The 21,864-nt window shown below is 36.8% G+C and overlaps 1 protein-coding gene across 4 annotated transcripts in view; it reads left to right on the top strand.

Moving 5' to 3' along the window:
• Positions 1 to 21,864, top strand: part of PARD3B (par-3 family cell polarity regulator beta) — a 1,162,629-nt gene that overhangs the window by 635,771 nt on the left and 504,994 nt on the right. For all 4 annotated transcript variants that reach the window (XM_003406115.3, XM_003406117.3, XM_003406114.3 and 1 more), the window contains exons 6-10: positions 3,192 to 3,278; positions 9,457 to 9,582; positions 12,715 to 13,073; positions 15,269 to 15,408; positions 17,113 to 17,241. In XM_003406115.3, the coding sequence (XP_003406163.2) occupies positions 3,192 to 3,278; positions 9,457 to 9,582; positions 12,715 to 13,073; positions 15,269 to 15,408; positions 17,113 to 17,241 (841 nt within the window). The remainder of the gene's footprint in view (positions 1 to 3,191; positions 3,279 to 9,456; positions 9,583 to 12,714; positions 13,074 to 15,268; positions 15,409 to 17,112; positions 17,242 to 21,864) is intronic.

The following is a 21,864-nucleotide window of genomic DNA, read 5'->3' as shown; positions in this document are numbered from 1 at the left end:
GAGTTATAATCCATACAGAAGGCTATAGTCTTTAATCTTTATCTGCAAGTGCTTTCAGTCCTCTTCACTTTCAGCAAGCAGGGTTGTGTCATCTGTCAATGCTGATGTACCTGTTCTTCATATAGTCTAGCTTCTCGGAATATTTGCCCAGCATACACATTGGATAAGTATGGTGAAAGGATACTACCTGACACGCACTTTTCCTGATTTTAAGCCATGCAGTATCCCCCTGTTGTGTTCGAAATACAGCCTCTTAGTCTGTGTACAGGTTCCACACGAGCACAAGTAAGTGTTCTGGAATTCGGTAGAATAGTTATCTAAAAAAACTCAAAAATCTACGACTATTGAGTCGATCCCAACTCATGATGACCTTATAGTTTTTCTGAGGCTGTAAATCTGTATGGAAGAAATCTGCCACATCATTGTCCCATGGAACCCCTGGTGGCTTTGAAATGTCCACCTTTCAGTTAGCAATCGAGAGTTTTAACCACTGTGTCACCAGGGCTCTTTAGTTTTCTAAAGTGCTTGGATTTATAATAAATAAACTTTTGTATGAATTTTTCAGTAATATTAATAAAATTGTCAAAAAATTTCATAAGCAAAGAATTGATTATTGTGTGTAATGATAGCATAAAAGTTTATTTTGTGTATTGAAAAAGAGAATGTCATAAAGTAGAAATCAACCTTAAAACTGCGTCTAAAAAATAAGTTTTAGTATTTTGAGATAAGATTGATTAATTAAACAAATTATGAGATTTACATTATTAAAAAAAAATGTTGCTATCAAGTCGATTCTAACTTATAGGACAGAGTAGAACTACTCCATAGGGTTTCCAAGGAGCAACTGCTAGATTTGAACTGACAGCCTTTTGGTTAGCAGCTGAGCTCTTAACCACTGCCCCACCGGGGCTCCTTTAATTATTAAGTAAATGTAAAAATATAGGATTGGTAACTACTAAAGAGTAGCTATCAGTATTTTTTTTATCAGTATGACACATAGAATTTATCATGTTTTATAGCAGGAGTTTTGACTAGGCTAAAGAAGTACTTGTGAAATTAAAAAAAAATGAAAATCCATTAAAGCTATCCTAAATATTCTTAAGCTGGAATCTTAAAGTCTACACTAGACTAAACACATATTCCAAAAGCCTCTGTACATTAAGTATGTGTGTTATCTATCAGCATGTGGATACTTGATACATTTGTTAGGAAAGATTTGTGTTATACTCTCAGTGCAAAACTATAAAAATACATATAAAGATAAAAGATAATAATGGTTAAACAGGATTTCAGTCTCCATTTTTAAAAGTTTTTAAAACAGCATTGTAACCCTGGAGTGCTTTGGATTTTGTCTTCCGCAAATGCCTACAAATGAACTACGTTATTTATAAAATAATGAAGATCTGTTATCATACAAAAGTATTGCTTTTTTGTCTATTAAAACATACAACTTTCTCTGCCCAGTAAGCATTTTATATTCAGTATTTATAATGCATACCTATATATGACATTCCATATACATATATTTGTATAACTGTCCATATCCTGAAGCATAAAGTATAGAGAAGAATCTATTTTATCCCAGGATAGTATCACTTTAAGATTTGCTTTGTCTCTAAATTTTATTCCAGGCTTCTCATATAACCTGCTTGACTGAACAAGTTTTAAATATGTCAACAATATCTGGGTAAAACTCATTTGAAATTTATTATTGAATTTGAAATTCCATCATATTGCACAAATTCTAGAAACTGACATACTCTTTTTTGCAGTTCTTAATGATAATAGATTTGCATAAAAAAAAAAACTTACATTAAGCCTAATCCACTGATGAGAATATATCTAATGTATTTATTTTAGTTCACTGATAATTTAGAGAATACTTCATGCAGAGTGAATTCATCAGCCACTTTGCTTTCTTATTGCTGTTCTCAACTTTCTAGCAAGGAGCTAAATTTTCACCGTTTTCGACTTGAAGGAGAAAAGCCTGTGTAGCAGCTGTAGCTCTTCATTTGACATTCAGTTTCAGGTCATTTTCATGTAAACAGGAAACAATAGAGACACACTTACAATTTCCATAACAGGGCTGTTTGCTTCAACTTTATCATTTTTCCTCTGGCAATTGTATTTTCTCTCTCTGGGATTAAAGGAACCAATAATTGTTCATGGTTATTATTTTTCTTCTTTACAAAAACTTGTTACTTCTGCTTTTTATTACCCAGAAGCTCCCAATGACTTATATATTTCAGTCATATACACTATCCATTAATGTTTCTAGCTCATCCTTTTCTTAATCTGCTGCAGGTTAGGCGGGTCAGGCTTTCTATTTCTTTCTGTAATGCATTTTTCTCCAGATTTTGCAACCTCTTTTTCTACCTCTGTATAAAAATAAAAAAAAACAAAACAAAGAAGGTCAAAATTTGCAGTTGTTCCATCGAATACAAGGGATGCCTTATTGAAGGGCAAGTTTAGGTCTTGATTAATAGTGCTTTGAACATTCCCATATATATTACTGATTGTGGCTTCATGACCATTGTAAAATGTGATTCTGAGCTTATTTTAATAAATATGTATTTTATTTCATTTTCCTACTGCTCTGAAAAAACAGCCTACCTGACACTTAAGCACAGATATGCTTACTTGCATGTATTTTATGATCTGTACAGTATGTTTCAAGTGTGTCTCAATGGGGAGAAACTTCATTTTTGTGCATATCCTTTTAAATATGTTGATTTATGCAGATTAAGTTAAGTAGGAAGTTATTTTTGTGGCTAGTCATTTCCATTTGTTCCTCTTGTAGGGAGAAAAAAAAAAGCAATCAGATAGTATTTAAACATTTTCTTTCCTGGATCTTCCGAATGTACCAGCAAATCATGTACTTGTTTGATTTCGTCTCTGCTATTGAATTTATAGAGCCCTGGTTGTGCAGTGGTTAAGAGCTAGGCTGCTAACCAAAAGGTCAGCAGTTCAAATCCACCAGCCGCTCCTTGTAAACCCTATGGGGCAGTTCCACTCTGTCCTATAGGGTTGCTATGAGTTGCAATCCACTCAAGGGCGAGTTTTTTTTTTTTTTTTTGGTTTATTGAATTTACAGTAGTTGACATAGGTGGGTGTTTTGTTTTGTTTTGTTTTTAATGTGTCTCATCTGGTTTTTGGCAGAGGTTCACTGTGCTCTTGTTTTTTCCGCCCAGTGATATGACAAGAATAGTGGAGATTTCTGGGGAAGGAGGCCCCTTGGGAATACATGTGGTGCCCTTCTTTTCATCTCTGAGTGGAAGGTAAGATGTTTTCCTTATTTCTGATGCTCAAGCTAATGAAAAACCTTACTTGAGCTCATTTTCCCAGACATTTTCAGGATTTTTAAGTATGCATTGATCTTATTCAGATGGACACCTCAAGATATACTTCTGTTGGCCACTTGTGTGTTGGAACAAAATAAAATCATTTACTTTGGGGATGCAATAAAAGAGAAAAAATCAATCAGAGTTTCTGCATCTACAAGTAATTACGAAGTACTTTCTTAAAACATCCTTATCAATGATACACGGTGAGCAGAGTACTTAGCAAAGATTTTAACATATTGTTAGACAGTCACAACCAAATTCTTTAATGTTCCAAAATACAGTTCAACAAGTGAATATAGTGATTGCAAGTTGATATTTCCTGTGAGACCATATTGACACATAATCTCTAACATTTAGAAAATGGGAATAATAATGAGACTTTATATTCTCAGCCTCAGGTATACAGAAACTTAGTGTAATAAATACTCTTATTCCCAAATAACTATATGGAAAGCTGTATAAGTTTGGTGATTTTAGCTATAATAACAAAATGTGCCTATGTTGTTTATTTTTCTTTTCTAAAATAAAAGTGATTAAAAATAATTCACCACATTCTTTTGAAATTTTAAAGATGCATTCCTGGTAAATGGTCATTTAGCTTATGCCAGCATTTCATGAAATTCATGTGTATCTAACTGGATGTAAAACTTGTTTTCTTAAAGAAAATTAAAGTATGTACCTATGATCTAATATTACTTTTATAACTACCAAAACTACTGTTAGATATTATATCATTTTCAATCAGATGACTGCTTCTAGAACTACACTCATATTGACAAAACTTATCAGAAACTTAAAAGAAAATCAGTGTTTCACTGATGTCGCATGATTTTAATTAATTGGCTAAGTTTCTGCTTTTAAATTAATTACATCATTGAAAAGGCAGAGCACTTTATTTTAGGTTAGAATATCAAAGACCAGAAAAGTCAAATGACTTGCCTAAGGAATGGCACACATAAAATTCTGGAAGTCTTTAGCATGCTCTCACTCCATAGCCCTTTTAGGACAAAAATTTTCCCAAAGGTTATATAGTATTAATTCACTGGTTCTGCATATTTACTCAGTTCAGCCTGGCATGTAGCAAGCAGACGAGATTTAGCCATGTTATTTTGGTTGGCATCACGTTCAGCAGGTAGCCATCTGCTACCTGTAATTGCAAAGCCATCACCTTTTTGTGCAAATAACATCTGATGCCAGGCACTTGCTGAAATGAATGTTCCCTAAAAAGAAATGAACCAGAAAGTTAGTGGCTCTCATTGTCTCATTTCCTGCATGTGTTAATACGTGTGTTTATAGATGTTATGGGTTATGGCACAGGACAGGCAGAGGTTGTTTTTGATAGACAGGTGAGTATTTATCTAGTTGTCTTGAGAAATTCTAATGGCTTTTGGCAGGAGTGTACTGATGGAGCTTTGTGAAATAGCAGAGTGGTTAAATTACCAGGCCCTTTAGCTTAATGAAGCTGGAATAGAACACAAGATCTTCCCAATTCCCAAAACACTGAGGAAATATGCAACGTGACAGACACCATACTTCATTTTCAATAGTTTGAAAAACAAGTTGACCCTTTACGCCAGAAATCACCCTCTCTCACTTCAGATGAGGGAAGTTCACTAGAATGTATTGATTTACTCCTCCTTCCTTTCTGGTTCTGATTTCTAACATAAGCCTAAAAATAAGAGCAGTCCAAACAGCATTGGACTTGGATTCAGAACAATTGGATTTGAATCCCAGTCTCTTTCATAGCAAATCTCCTAATAGTTTTGTCTCTTGTTAGATGAATATCTGAATACCTATTTTGCATCAAAGTTATGGGAATTAAATGATGTTAAAACTGTGAAAGCCCCTCATAAACATACAGCAGAAAAAAAACAAAGGAACATGAAAATTATCAGTATTACTATTATTGCTAAAACAGTGTTAGCAATAAGAAAGTTTTCCAAGTTCATGGTCACATGTTCAGAAACTTGGTGAAATACTTCTGCTTTTTTTTGTTTTGTTTTTTTTCTGCTATTCACTAGTATTATAGAAAGGAAATTTAATTAAAAAACATTAAAAATAATATGGAAGTGGAGTCATAAGCCAATAAAAGTTAAGAAGTAATGAGCACAGGCTGAAACAGCACACTTAACTGAAGCCATGTGTATAGATGCAGCCGCATGCAGAGGCACGTCAGACAAGTGTCTGACTTCACAATGCCATATGGTTTCACTGTGTGAGTACAGGAGGTTAGTTAAGGTCATAATGCAATCCTGAGTTCTTAATTTCCTTCCATTGATCGGTTTGTATCATTATTTTAAATTAGAATTTACATTGAATTCTTTACCAAGACTACTGCAATTGTCTTTGCCTCTAAGTTTTTTTTTTTTCTTTTAGAAAAATACTGCTACACCTGTTGTTGAATAAGAAAGCTTATCTGAGTTAACACCAACACAACCCAGTGCTGTCGAGTCGATTCCGACTCATAGCGACCCTATAGGACAGAGTAGATTGGGACATCCTAAATAAGATCCGTGGTCGCTGTACTAGATAAGACCTCAATGAATTATGCCATAGCATAAGGGTGTGGAAGGCCGCTGGTATTGAAGGTCATTGGCTTTCACAGTAAAAACAAAACAGACGTACAGAAATCTGCATTAATCTCATTCATTTTTTTTAGAACAATATTAACGTGATCTTTAGAATTAAAAGGATGAAATTTCAGGCTTTCTAGTAAATAAGGATATGCTAATATACCCCAGTTTCATAATACAGTTCAACATGAGAGAGAAGGAAGGGCTGTTTGAAGAGTGGCACCTCATGTGAGAAGAGGAAATGTTTAGGCAAAAATTCTTTGCAAGTAGAGGAGCCAAGGCCACGTGATACAGAAGGGAGAACAATACGAGGAGAGTGTGTGGGCCAAAGACCAAATGATGATTAGAAGAGCAAGGTGCTATCATGACCTGTCTTATTCTGCAGGGCTGTGGATTTCAGCATCCTTTATATCTGCTCATTAATGCAAATGAACTGGTTAGTCTTGGCCTCTAACTTCTCCACAGTATTAATCTTTAAATCCTGCTCGCCTTGGTCCCAAATGAGACAGCTACCACAGCCCACCAGTTTGGGGTAAAGAGGATAATGAGAATCTCTTTTGGGCCTTCTCATACTGGTCTGGATGAAATCTAACTGGAGGGACTCCATTCCTTCTGTGAAATAGAGAGGGCAGCAGTGATTTGTTGCAAGAGACCAAACTAATAAAATCAGTTTTACATTTTACCAAAATTACCTCTGACACATGGGCTTTACAGTTGGGCCTATTCTGTCAATAAATTTTTCATGGAAAGTTAGGTTATTTAGATGAGTGAGATTCACATAGCATACTCCAGCTGTAATATACCAGTTAAATTGCAACCCAGTGGCCTGAAAGAATTAATTCATCTCCCAAAATGTGAAATTAAATCCTAGGGAGTAACATTACATGACTGATGATGTACTGAATTAAATTAAAGGAAGACTTGAATGCTTGTTAAAAAAATATCACTTACATAAACTAGTTTATAACCACATGTGAGCCTCCTAATGGATCATGTTATTGTGACTCTACCGTAATAAAAATCCAAAAAACTATTAAAGTGCTGTTTAATTTAGGGAAAATAAATACTATTTTATTCTGTTTAGAGTTCAATTTTTAATATTAAGTTATGAGATTAAGATTGCACTAATATCTTAAAAATATTAATTTGAGTCCTGATCCTTTATCAAATAGCAGATGTGTCCCCTTCTGTCTTTCACACAGAATTTGTTTCATTAATTTACTAACATACCGGAACTAGGAAATAAGCATAACATCTCGTCTCACACTTGTGCCTATGAACTGAGCTGTCCCTGCAGTGGGTGGCATGATTCTTTGCTCTCTCTTGTGGTAGCGTGCTGCATCCACTGAACGTTTTTGAAGTAGAAACTTTTAAATATCACGGCGTGTGCCTTGCCCATTGACATCTTGAGATCGCATGAGCTCGTTAAACGAACTGTGGCCCTAAAAGGAGAGGCTCAGCTTTGGGATTGTTCCAAACAGGAGGATTGGTTTGCTCCTATACTGGCATTATAGACTGCCCCTTTTCCATGTCTGACTCTATTATTCATACACAAAATGTGCTCATATTTTATTTAGATTTGAGGTTGAATGCAAAGGGACTATGTGATAGTGCACAAAGCTCCTATACAAAAGAGAATGACAAAGTAGAAAAATAAGAGGACAAGGAAAGTGGAGACTGCGGTTTCTCCAAACCCAGCAGATTCCTCTTGAAGGGCATATTTTTCTTTCTTACTCAGAGACATAGCAAGGACCCTATCATGCTATAAGGAGAAAGGAAACCCCTGAAATGAGAAATAGCTAAAATACTCAAGTCCCATTTCTCTTAGTTATTGGTTTTGATACTACCAATATGTAACAGAGCTGCAGATATGTATATATAATACATATGTGTGTGTGCGTATATATATACTTATATACAAACACACATATGCATATGCGCTTGGAGTCACCATGAGTCAGAACTGACTCAATGGCAACAAGTTTTGTTATGTGTGTATGTGTGTATGTGTGTATGTGTGTATGTGTGTGTGTAAAATTTAATTCTTTACTCTCATTGCCATAATTTTCTTTTTCTTTCTTCTCCAACCCCGTTCCTCTCCTGACTCTAATCCACAGCCAAAAATACTAGGAGTCCCTGAATATCCTCTCTGAATATACTGTTTCCCTTCCTGAAATTTCAGACAACTCATCCCAAAAGCCTGCCTTCATCATACCACTGCCCTTCTTAGAAGCCAGGGGTGGTGGGTGGTCTTTTTCATCTTTATTAGGTGTTCAAGACATGCTGTTTGTGGCATTGGCCTCTCTATTCAGAGTTAGCTCCCCACACTCCTCCTCACACAAACCCAGTTTACACAAACACATAGTGTCCAGCCCTTCTCTGTGTGTATCCTCTCTCTAAAAAAAAACCAAACCAAATCTCTTGCCATCGAATCAATTCTGACTCATAGTGACCTTATAGGACAGACTAGAACTGCCTCGTAGGGTTTCCAAGGCTGTAATCTTTATGAAAGCAGACTGCTACATCTTTCTATGGAGCAGCTGGTGGGTTTGAACTGCACACCTTTCAGTTAGCAGCTAAGTGCTTTAACCACTGTGCCACCAGGACTCCTTACCTCTCTTTACTCCTTTCCAAATCCTTCTTATTCTTCAGGTCCAGTTTATATCACCACTTTCTCCCCAAACCCTTTTATAAAGACTCTAGGCCCATTGCTGTCTCCAGTTTTTTAACTTCTACTGTACACTGGAGACCCTGGTGGCGTAGTGGTTAAGAGCTACGTCTATTAACCAAAAGGTCGACAGTTGGAATTCACCAGTTGGTTGCTCCTTGGAAACCATATGGGAGAGTTCTACTCTGTTCTGTAGGGTTGCTATGAGTTGGAATCAACTCGACGGCAACGGGTTTGGTGCTCTGAGTCTGTACTGACCAAGTTTCTTGGCTCTGAATCTTTACCTCGTCTCATGCTCCTGCATCTGAGCACATAGAAAATACCAGCACATGCCTCATTCAGCAACACTAACAAAAGGGATTGATATTCCTTCTAAACCGAGTAATAAGATCTTCGCTTAAATGTTTGTTTATTTCTTGGCTTGAAAATTATTAGAACAGGTAGTTACACTGTAAAGAATTAAGCGAATACCTAATCGTCTCCCATTGCTAAGCATCAAGTTGGCATCTGGGCACTAACTTATTACTGTAAGCTGTAATGCCGTCTTCCAAACCATGAGGCTTTTGTCTCTTCTAACCCACTCAGCTATATCAGCCTTTTCTAAGTTACTGGAAGCATGAGAAATGAGGTCACAGGCTAATGTTCTCTGCATCGGTATGCATATTTGTCTTGAAGGGCTTTTTCCCTTTTAGTGAAGTTTTTTTTTCTTTTTTTTTTTTTAACTAAGGGCTTAATAAATAGTTGTCTGAATATAAAGCGTAATTTCCTATGTAAATACAAATCAATACTTATTTCTGAAGAGTTGCAAGTAGAGAACTAATTAGCATGTTATTATTCAGTATTTCTATTTTAACCTGGATTTTGCATTTAGGATTCTAGGACTCTTCATCCGAGGCATTGAAGAAAACAGCAGGTCCAAGAGGGAGGGACTGTTTCGTGAAAATGAATGTATTATAAAAATCAACAATGTGGATCTCGTGGACAAAACCTTTACTCAGTAAGCATTTTTTCATTGTTTTACTTTCTTTATTGATTTCCAGAATGTTTATAATCATCACTGAACTCAATATGATCAAAATTGTAGGTAGAATTTCCGGTCAGTTCCCTATGAATGACCCCCAGAGCATACATTTTCAAATGAGTTTTGTGTTTTAGCATACTCGGAGGTGGTCTGCTCATGTCCCTGCCAGCCCTAAGTGTGTTAATCCTTTCTTCCTGGTTGTCATGCAGGGACATCTCTGGGTGCATGTGTTTTTCTTAGGATATGGGTCAGTTAGACTGGTATTTAATGACTCTTTTCACAGATTGTTAGTTCAGCTTATTAATTAACTTACTTGGTGTCAGCAGTCTTCCCTTAAACTAAAAAATCTGTGAGAGATGTCTGTGAGGAATCACTGAGTAATAGAAAGCAATAAAAAAAAAAAAAAATTAAAACATTCTTCCTCAGAAAATCATCTCTCTGCCTGCATGTGACAATGTTAAGGAAATAGGTTCCTATACCTAAAAATTACAGTGTGTAGCAGTTTGATACATATACACACACACATACATTTATACACACACACACACATATATAAGTATACGAACACACACACACTTACATTAACATTGCAGGGCTTCTGGAACAAGGGAATAAGTACTAATACTCCTTAGTAATGGTCACCAGCTCATGGTATATTTTCTCTGTGGTTATTAGTTAAGAAATGAAGCTTTAAACGAGTATATTTCTTAAAATGATGAAATAATAAAATTGTAATTAATACATATATTTTAATATAACGCTTGCCTTTTTACAAGACTCAATAAGGATACAGGGCATAAAATTATCCCTATTTTACAGAGGTGGAAACTGAGGTGCGTAAAAATTCAGTGACTTCCCAAAGGACACATGTTAATATGGAATAGAAACCAGTTCCTAAAGCAAAAATAACATAGGGGAACTGACCAAGGGAGGCTGGCTGCCTATGTGGAATCTTCTCCCCTCTCCCCTAATAACGTGGGGAATTAAGTGCTTTGATAGAGTGGACACAGATACCAGTAGGAATAACAGAGACCTGAAATAACAGCAGTTTAAAGAAGATTAAAATATACTTTCTCTAAAGACAAGTAAGTGTGGAGATGGGCAGTCTGGGGTCAATATGGGAGCTCCACAGTTATCAGATTGTGAGACATCTTCTATGTTCCTGCTTTGCCCTCCTTTTACCATGGGGTTATTATCTTTTAGTTGTTTCAGTATCACAAGATGGCTGCTGGAATTCCCTCCATCGCTTCTTAATTCCAAGAAATCAGAAGGAGAAAGTGAGGAGGAAAGTTTATGCCTTCCAGCTGAGCCAGCTCTTTTAAAGAGCTTTCCCTTAACCTCTTTTTAAACCCTTCACTTACATCTCATTAGCAGGAAAGTTTGGAAAAAGTAGTTGTTTTACCTAGTCAAAGGGTATATAGAAGCATAAATAACAAGGAAAGAAAATGTATGTTTACATGCATAATTGTATTTTATTACATATTGTATGTTATACTCTTAAATATGTATGCAATATATTATGTATTAATACACTTACATAGTGTAAATATACATACACACATACATGTATACATATGTATAGACAGTCATACACCACACAATATCTGTTCGGGCACCGTTCAACCGCATATACCTCTGTGATATCAAAGGTTATAAGAATTCAAATAATGTACCTTTCTATGCATAAAAAACATTAAAGAAACATTTCCAGATACACTAAAGCATCTTTAACACAATAATACAGTAATAGTAATAGTAATGTTTTGATACGCATCGCAAAGTAGCACCCATTTGTTATTACAAACCATTGTATATACCTTGAGTTTTTTATACAATAGGCTTTACGGGGGATTGGTTCGTAACTACCGGTTGTACTTAAGTCGGATTTTTGTAAACTGGGGACTGCCTGTATATAATATGTTCATGCAGCATCCAAATCACGTAACGTCCTATTTCACAGAATGTATCATGGATGTTAAGTGACATGACTGTACATATATATATGTATATATACATATCGGAAACCCTGGTGGAATAGTGGTTAAGAGCTACAGCTACTAACCAAAAGGTTGGCAGTTCGAATCCACAAGGTGCTCATTGAAAACTGGGGGAGTTCTACTCTGACCTATATATAGGGTTGCTATGAATTGGAATAGACTTGACAGCAATGGGTTTTTTTTTTGGTTTTATAAAAAAAAAAAAAATTTTTTTTTTTTTTTCTATAACCTAAACTAACCTAATCTAACCCGTTGCTGTCTAGTTGATTCCAACTCATAGTGGCCCTGTAGGACAGAGTAGAACTGCCCCATAGAGTTTCCAAGGAGCACATGGTGGATTCGAGCTGCCAGCCTTTTGGTTAGCAGCCATATCTCTTAACCACTGCACCACCAGGGTTTCCATATATACATATATGTATATATATGTATATAATAGAGACGAATATGTAAAAGCATACACATTTATAAATTATCTGTTCTTTTAAGGAAAAATCAAAGTAGTGAGATAGAAAAGTAAAAATATGCAACAAATTCTGATTTTTCTTAAGGAAAAAAACAACTCTCTGATAGAATGACAGTAAAGAAACACATTGGATTGATATCCACCATGACATTTAGGGATAGCCAAGGCCCCTACTAAAATGTCTCCTTGAAGAAACATCTATGTTAAAATTGAGTTTCTGGAGCACAAACCATGTTAGTGAAGATCTGTACTTTAGAACAGAGTCCTAAAAAGAAGCTAGCTGATAATCCAATCAATAATATGAAACGATTTTTTTAATTAAAATTAAAGCATACTTATATATTTACTGCAGTAACTATGTCTGTATAGATTTCATGCAGGGTTGTTAAGAAAGTTAAATAAGAGAAAATTATTCATGTTAACAATGCATGTCTAGCTCAGTGCAGGGGCACAAAGTGGGCAAGTAATAAGTGGTAGCTAGTAGTTTTTTTTTTTTTTTTTTTGGTAGTTAGTTGACAAAGCCATATTGGTATTAATGTTGATAGTTGTCTCCTATGCTGATGCTACTGCTCATTGCCAGGACACAGGTATACTTTAGAAAGTGGCATGCTAGAACAGCCTATCATTATACATTCTATCTCTTTTAAGGGCTCAAGATGTCTTCCGTCAGGCAATGAAATCCCCAAGTGTGCTCCTCCATGTACTGTCACCCCAAAATCGTGAAGAGTATGAAAAATCAGTCATTGGACCTCTTAACATTTTTGGTAACAATGATGGCATTTTGAGAACAAAGGCACCGCCTCCTGTCCATGGAAAATCAGTAATAAAGACAGTAAACATGACAGGAACAAGTAGTCCTGAGGGAGATGCATCAGCGTCCCTGCAACAAAGCAAGAGCCCCCGAGTACCAAGACTAGGAAGAAAGCCATCCTCTCCCTCACTCTCGCCTCTCATGGGGTTTGGCAACAAGAAAAATGCAAAGAAAATTAAGATTGACCTAAAGAAAGGTAATTATTAAATTATGCTTAATAGCATTCTATTATTGTAACATGTAAAATTGGTTAAGAGAAATGCATTAAGGCTAATTTAGTTAATTTTCCCTTCATTTAATTGTATCAAAGAAAAGATTTAAGTGTATACTTAAAAAAAATAGATAACTTAAATTTCCTGAATTTACACTACTTTCTTATTCTTTGCTTCTAGAGAATATAGATTATTTGAAACAAGAAAATAATAAAGACATGGAAGTGGGAAGACGTGGGAATGGAAGGAATCATTACAAACTTGATAGAAATGCACCAATATTGTGTTACAGCTTAACACTGAACAGGCACTAAAATTCAATTGTCCCTGTTTTGAGCATGATTAGTGATTTTTAAAGCATCCTTTAGCCTAAGCCAAAAGCATATTGCTTTTGGTTCTCTAAATAGTTTTAAATCAGCAAAAAATGTATTCCTTGGGAAGTAAATACATGATGATTTTTAATTCTACTAATTCGGCATTGCAAACAATTTTTTAAAACATACTTAATTTCAAAAATGTGTTTACCATTTTCTTTATCTTTCTTAACTGTTCTATCCATTTCAGACAGATGAGTGAGACTAGATCATGTGCGCAAATGTGTACTCATGCAGTATTATGTATACACACAAATAATTACACACTTCCATGCTTTTGTTCATTTCCTAACCTCTGCCTGACGTTCTCTTCCTGCACTGTAACCTTCCGAAATTCTACATTTTTCAAGTCTCAATTCAAAAGAAACCAAGTTGATCTCATACATTCTTGTCTGAATTAACAGGGAATTTAATTATCAAAGGTAGTTTTAGAATATCTGTTAACATATATTACATACATGTATAACATGTATCTTTAATTAGAATATAGACATTATTTTGGAAAGATTCTCTGATTAGAATTTAATTCATCTATAAGGATTCTTTACTTCGAAGGAAATATGTTGACTAGGAGGCACAAATACTCCTATGTACTTAGCAATTAACGTTTCTTATCTAAATGTATCAGTCATTTTTTATAAACATCTGGCAATATAGAAGACAGTGGGTTGGGTGCTTTGAGTATAAAAAGATTAATTAGACATGAAATGTAACCTTAAAAATCTTGCTTATTTGTAGAATGGAGATGCCATTAATAGAAATTAAAATCGTAAGTAGATGAAGATATTTCAAAAAGCTAGGATTTTGGATTAAAAAGGGGGCTCATGGTGGCATTTGAAATGCTGGTGAGAGTATGTGCATGGTGATATCCAGGAAGCTGACACCAGAAAGAGACATCAGGGACAAAGAGGGAGATTCTATTCCCTTCCATAGAGAGGTGATAGCTGGAGCCAGGAGCTGGCCAAGGCAGAGTTTAGAGGACAAACTGGTCCAAGACAGATCATTGGAGGCACATCTGTGTTTATGTGGGAGGAGAATGGATGGAGTTAGAAACAGTGACAAACATAACATGTTCAGAGAGGTAGGAAGATAATCAGAAAATAACAACACATAAGCCAAGTGGGGAGAGGGGGGTAATTAAATAAAAAATGATGGAAAGTGTCAAAGCTTGAGAAGGGAAAGATCAAAGATAGGAAGAGTTGTTGGATATGGCCCTGGGTAGGTTCTTGGGTGATAGAAGCTTGAAGAGGCAGTAAGATTGAAGTAAGGGTTTTTTAGTGTGGAGAAACCTGAGAAGACTTACAGATAGTATGAAAAGATATACTGGCAAGGAGAGATGAAACATGGAAGAGAATAGAGCAGAAGCAGCAAGAATGAGTGATGGGACAATAGGGGGAAGCTGTCCAAGAATTGTGACGCAAGTGGTGAGCCACAGGATGACTAGATGATTGAGAGTCTGACAGAACTCACATCGCGTGGCTTTTTGCCCCTCAGTGAGGTACGTAGTCTAGTTATGGTTTACTGAGAAATCAGTGTCATGATAACATCATAACACGTGTCATTTCTTTTAGGACCTTAATAAACATTTGTTACATAGCTGCATTTGGCCCTAAATTCACTTTGACACTGTCGTGGCATGCCAGGAGCTATATCTGTATTTGAACAATTGAAGCATATTTATAATCTCCTGGAATGTAAATATTTCACTTATTCTACATTAGTCCCTAGGTAGATTTACTATAAGATTGAATGTAGTATTACTCATGTTTATGGTGACCATGCATTTTACTGATCTTATATTCTAGGTCCTGAAGGACTTGGTTTCACTGTGGTTACCAGAGACTCTTCCATACATGGTCCTGGCCCCATTTTTGTGAAAAACATTTTACCAAAGGGAGCAGCCATAAAAGATGGCCGCCTGCAATCGGGGGACAGAATTTTGGAGGTACGAATTAATGTCTTTAATAAAGTATTTGGTTGACATTTAAATAAATAAGTATATAAACTTGTGCATATATATTTTGAGTACTACATATATGAAGGAAACCCTGGTGGTGTAGTAGTAAGAGCTATGGCTTCTAACCTAAAGGTTGGAAATTCAAATCTACCAGTTGCTCTTTGGAAACTTTATGGGGCAGTTCTACTCTGTCCTGTAGGGTCACTATGAGTTGGAATCAACTTGATGGCAGTGAGTTTGGTTTGGTTTTTTTATATATGGAGCCCTGTTGGCACAGTGGTTCAGCACTCGGCAGATAATCGAAAGTTCGGTGGTTCAAACTCGTAAGCTGCTCTGCAGGAGAAAGATGTGGCAGCCTGCTTCTGTAAAGAATACAGCCTAGGAAGCCGTATGGGCCAGCTCTATTCTGTCCTTTAGGGTTGCCATGAGTCAGAATTGTCTCAATGGAGATGAGTTTGGTTTTTGGCTTTGGTATATATAGTTATTACTTTTCATGATAAGAACTAACATACTTCTCACTAATAAGGACACAGGAAGGATAAGGACTAGTTAACAAACAGCCTAACTTTGTAAGTTCCTGATAAAGTGAGTGCTATAGGACCAATCTGCCAGGCGCTCCTTGGAAACTCTATGGGGCAGTTCTACTCTGTCCTATACGGTCGCTGTGAGTCGGAATTGACTCGACGCCACTGGGTTTTTTTGGGTTATAGGACCAAATAATACTGAAAAATTTTCTCTGCCTTTACATTCTTTCTTTCACCTCATAGGGCCCCTGGGGAATTTGGATGATATCCAGGATTTCATTATATATCCAGTTAAAGTTAAAAATTTCAAAGTTATATCCAAGCCCTGGCAGCAATTTCTTTAAACTCCTCTAAGGACAGGCCAGTACTTTTCAGGTTGATCTGCATCACCTGTGCTAGGCTGGCAATGGAAATAATTATGAGGGGTTTTCGCAGAGGAAAGTATTTGGAATACCCAAAGCAAGAGACTCCCCCCTCCCCCGTTTATTTTTGTTTGATAGCATCATTTTAGCTATGTGTGTGTATACATATATATATATATAGTCAATTTAACTTTCAAGCACTCACCTTCTTTGAAAGCTGTTTGATTCCATTGAACTCTCTGGTAGCATGGAAACATCACTTTAGGTTTTATGTAGTTCTGGGTCATAAAAGAAGACACACCAAATGACTAATGTATCTCCAAATTAGACTTCACAATAATCTGTGATAATCCAGTGGCTGCAATTTACTAAGCATGGAGAAGACTCTAGAATTATATCTAAAGACTCACATTTCTGGGGAATTTGCTGCGTGATAATGGTTCACTTCTTTTCATTGTATTTGACAGAAAATGGTGCCAGCCATGTATTTGAAATCCAGTTCCTACCTATTGGAGGAATCGTTCTCTGGTATTTGTCAGTTTGATTTTCCCCTCTGAGAATGTGATGTCTTAGAAAAAGCTGATGCTGCTAATTACTGAATATTTGAGACTATTACCGTAATAATGGTTGTCCATGTATTATTGGTATCTTCACCATTGCTGGTTCTGGCCGATGTGTTTAGCTTTCATCTTTTCTGAGCTTCCTTGATTATGGGAGTCCATTTAATGCTTGCTTTCAAACACCAGGTAGGGTAGAAGGAGATGGTGGTGTTTACTTGTGCCAGTTCACATGATTGCATTCATTAGGTAAATGGCAGAGACGTCACTGGACGAACTCAGGAGGAGCTCGTGGCCATGCTGAGGAGCACCAAGCAGGGAGAAACGGCATCACTGGTCATTGCTCGCCAAGAAGGAAACTTTCTTCCCCGAGAGCTGGTAATGTTCAGATCTCCGTTTCTCTTCACTTTCAATTCAGGGCTAAACATACTCAGTGAATTCATAACAGTTGAAAAATGAGTTCTAAACTACGGCTAGAGGCTTCATTTATAGGAAAACTTGAGTGAAACTGAAAATGTTTTGCTCCATTTACGATATCACAGTTTTAAGACATTGATACAATGAGGTGGGAGTATAGCAATACTGCTTCTGGGCCCAAATTGGAACACACATTCGAGGAAGCAACTTTTTAATTGTCAACTAATTCAATAAAATAGACATTGAGTATATCCCACGTGCTAGGCCCTATGCAAAACATCCAGCGAAGCAGTTCCTGGCCCTACCGTTGTAGATTTCACAGTCTAAAATGAAACATAACTAACAATCAGGATGGTGATAAAGACTATGAGAGGGGGGCTGCAGAATGCTACCGGAACATATAACAAAGGAGTATAGCCTAGTTTCTGGGTTGAGAAAGAATCTTAAGGAAGAGAATTTCAAAAGTCTTATTTTAAAAAATGTATACCCTTTGACCTACCAATTACATTTCTACTAATCTGCCTAAACTGATCATGAAAGATGTAGTAAAAATTCATGTACTTTTTTTCTTTTTTTGCTAAAGTACTATTTATTATACTGGTATACTGGGCACTGTACAACCATAAGGAATTGGTTAAATAAATAACTAGACCACTCTGCAATAAAATATAATAAGTACTTAAAATGATCTCTCTAAAGGTTTGAAAATAACATGAGAGAATTTTCACAGTATAATGTTAAGTTAAAAAGTTGGGTAAAAATTATATATACAGTATGATCATATAATATTAAAAAGATTTTTTAAAAGAACTGGAAAGAGATGTACCTGGAATGTTGATATTATGAGAGCTTTCATTTTATCATTTTTTTTTTTACAGTGAACACATTTTAGTATAGAAATGCCATGCTTTTAAGAAAACTATAGAAAATATATTGAAAATTCAAAGGGCTTTTATGACTAATAACAAAGGGAGCAGATGTAATAAAATGACTTTTAGTTACCCTTGATTTTTATTTTTTTTTATTTTATTTCCTCTGAATCTAAGGAATGACAAAGGCACATGCAGGTAATACAATAGGTTCCCATCAGAATGGGGAGAGGTATTTAAGAATTGAGGATGTACAGTGTGAAGAAGAGAAATCTTAGAAGACATATCATTGTTAACAAATATAGTTATTGTATGGATTGGAAAATAGATGTTATCTGTTTCTTCAAATACCTTATATACACTGATTCAATTATGTATTCAATAAACATCTATTGAGTATCTGCTGTGTGCAAAGTTGGAGGTTCTGGGAATGTGAGCATAATTAAGACTAATTTCCTGCCCTCTCTGAGCTTGTAACAAAACAAATGATTGGAAGTGATGAAGTTTCAAGAACTCTCTAACCATTGGAGCTGTCTCAGGAGGAAGGGGGTTAATTAGAATGTTCAAACAGAACCTATTTCACCATCTCTCAGAGATGGACCAGAAGAAAATCCTTCCATAGGGAAGGTGACGAGACTAGGCAACCCCTAAGATATCTCTCTGTACTCTGATCCTGTTATTCTGTTCTGTGTTTATATTCATGTTTGAGTGTATAACCCTAATGAAACACCTCTCATATATTAATATTCCTTAGCACTGGCCAAAGGACCTCCTTCTCTCCAAGTTTCTGTGGCGTGGAATTTCCCTTAGAGCTTTTCTTCTATTTCCCATCATCATATCTGTTTTTCCTCTTGACCTATTGTATGTTCTGGGAAGATCCTCCGTAAAAACAGAGGGGGGTGGTGGTGAAGAATGAGTGGGGTATAAGCCATGAAGATTATACTTCCCATCCCCTTCCCTTTATTTGACTCTTCCATTTTGGAACACAAATCCTAAACTTCTGTCTCGTCTCCTTGCTGAAGCCCGTAACTCTTCCTAAGGAGGAATTAAGCAGAAACTTGGATACTAGGGTTTTTGCTCTAAATTGCAGAAGGATTTTTCCTTTAATCCTTTGTTTACCACAAGATCTTAGTCTTTCTCTACAAGGGTCAAAGTGAAAAAACAATAAAAAGGGGGCCAGGGTATATAGATAGCAGAAAGCCCTTTTACTTCTTGTTCAATTCTTTGGTTGTTAGAGATAAAAAAAAAAAAACCTCAGAAAACCTCAGTGGGAGTGTGTGCTTTTTTTTTTTTTTTTCAGGAATAGGAAAACAATGAAAGAAATTTTGAGTGTGTTTTCTATGGAACTGCAGGCCTGGAAGGAATTAAACCCTGCAGAGAAAGAAAAACAATTGGCCAGCGTGGAAGCATGCAAGAAAAATGAAAGGGAGCCAACTGAGGAGCCTGCAGTTCTCCCCTGAATGGCTCCTTATATGGCTCTGCCATATCCTCTAGAGTTGCCAACTCAACAGCTAATTCCTTCTTTCTAGACGTTCTCCCCCTCCCCCATATCTGTAGAAAGAAAGGGATGCTAATCTAATCTCAGTTTGGAGCTCTGAATGCATTTTCCATCAAAGAAAATTGTTTCTAGAAGTTATCAAATAGAAAAATAACATTTTTGACCTAAAGGGAGCCTTTATGAATCAATAAGTCCAATTCTCAATTTTGCAGATAAGAAGACAGAGATTTTGTGGGGTTGAGTAACCTGCCCAAGGTCTCACGATGAACAGTACTAGAGGCCTAAGTTTTCTAACACTCAGTATCATTCTCCAAATTCCAACTCCCTGTGTGCTAAACTTCGGTATCCACCACTTACTAGCTGTGTGGTCTAGAGCAGGTCACACGATCATTCTGAATCTCAGTTATCTATATTATAAGATCGTTGTGAGGATTAAAAGAGATAGCATATACAAAGCACTTAGTATAATTTCTGGCCAATCTTAAAACCTCAATATGTGTTAAGCGTATTTTTTTCTTCCAGGTACATTACCACTTCTGGAATATTGTAAATATAATACTACACTTCAGACACATTGCTAACCAGAGTGTTGGCAGTTCGAATCCGCCAGGTGCCCCTTGGAAACTCTATGGGGCAGCTCCACTCTGTCCTATAGGGTCACTATGAGTCAGAACCGACTCGACGGCACTGGGCTGGTTTTTTGGTTTTGGTCAGATACATTATGGAGTAAATAGACTTTTGCTGGCCTGGAACTATCATTTTGAACATTGTTCGTTTTTTTTTTTTTTTTTAATTGTGCTTTAAGTGAAAATTTACAAATCAAGTAAGTCTGTCACATAAAAACTTATATACACTTTGCTACATACTCCCAGTTACTCTCCCCCTAATGAGACATCCCGCTCTCTCCCTCCACTCTCTCTTTTCGTGTCCATTTTGTCAGCTTCTAACCCCCTCTACCCTCTCATCTCCCCTCCAGGCAGGAGATGCCAACATAGTCTCAAGTGTCCACCTGATCCAAGAAGCTCACTCCTTACCAGCATCCCTCTCCAACCCATTATCCAGTCCAATCCCTGTCTGAAGAGTTGGCTTCGGGAATGGTTCCTGTCCTGGGCCAACAAAAGGTCTGGGGCCATGACCACCGGGGTCCTTCTAGTCTCAGTCAGACCATTAAGTCTGGTCTTTTTATGAGAATCTGGGATCTGCATCCCACTGGTCTCCTGCTCCCTCAGGGGTTTTCTGTTGTGTTCCCTGTCAGGGCAGTCGTCAGTTGTAGCTGGGCAGCATCTAGCTCTTCTAGCCTCAGGATGATGAAGTCTCTGGTTCGTGTGGCCCTTTCTGTCTCTTGGGCTCATAATTACCTTATGTCCTTGGTGTTCATTCTCCTTTGATCCAGGTGGGTTTAGAATAATTGATGCATCTTAGATGGCTGCTTGCTAGCGTTTAAGACCCCAGACACCACTCTTCAAAGTGGAATGCAGAATGTTTTCTTAATAGATTTTATTATGCAAATTCACTTAGATGTCCCCAGAAATCATGGTCCCCAAACCCCTGCCCCTGCTACACTGACCTTCGAAGCACTCAGTTTATTCAGGAAACTACTTTGCTTTTGGTTTAGTCCAGTTGTGCTGACCTCCCCTGTATAGTGTGTTGTCTTTCCCTTCACCTAAAGTAGTTCTTATCTACCAACAAATTAGTGAATACCCCTCTCCCACCCTCTCACCCTCCCTCCTCTCATAACCACAAAAGAATGTTTTCTTCTCAGTTTAAACTGTTTCTCAAATTCTTATAATAGTCGTCTCATACGATATTTGTCCTTTTGCAGCTGACTACTTTCACTCAGCATAATGCCTTCCAGGTTCTTCCATGTTATGAAATGTTTCACAGATTCCTCACCATTCTTTATCGATGCGTAGTATTCCATTGTGTCAGTATACCATAATTTATTTATCCATTCATCCGTTGATGGGCACCTTGGTTGCTTCCATCTTTTTGCTATTGTAAACAGTGCTGCAGTAAACATGGGTGTGCATATATCTGTTCGTGTAAAGGCTCTTATTTCCCTAGGATATATTCCAAGGAGTGGGATTGCTGGATTGTATGGTAGTTCTATTACTAGCGTTTTAAGGAAGCGCCAAATCGATTTCCAAAGTGGTTGTACCATTTTATATTCCCACCAGCAGTGTAGAAGTGTTCCAGTCTCTCCACAGCCTCTCCAAC

This window comes from Loxodonta africana, chromosome 6 (genome assembly GCF_030014295.1).
Source record: "Loxodonta africana isolate mLoxAfr1 chromosome 6, mLoxAfr1.hap2, whole genome shotgun sequence".
Lineage (NCBI taxonomy): Eukaryota > Metazoa > Chordata > Mammalia > Proboscidea > Elephantidae > Loxodonta > Loxodonta africana.
The sequence above is the reverse complement of the archived record's forward strand: the minus strand, read 5'-3'. Positions and strand labels throughout refer to the sequence as shown.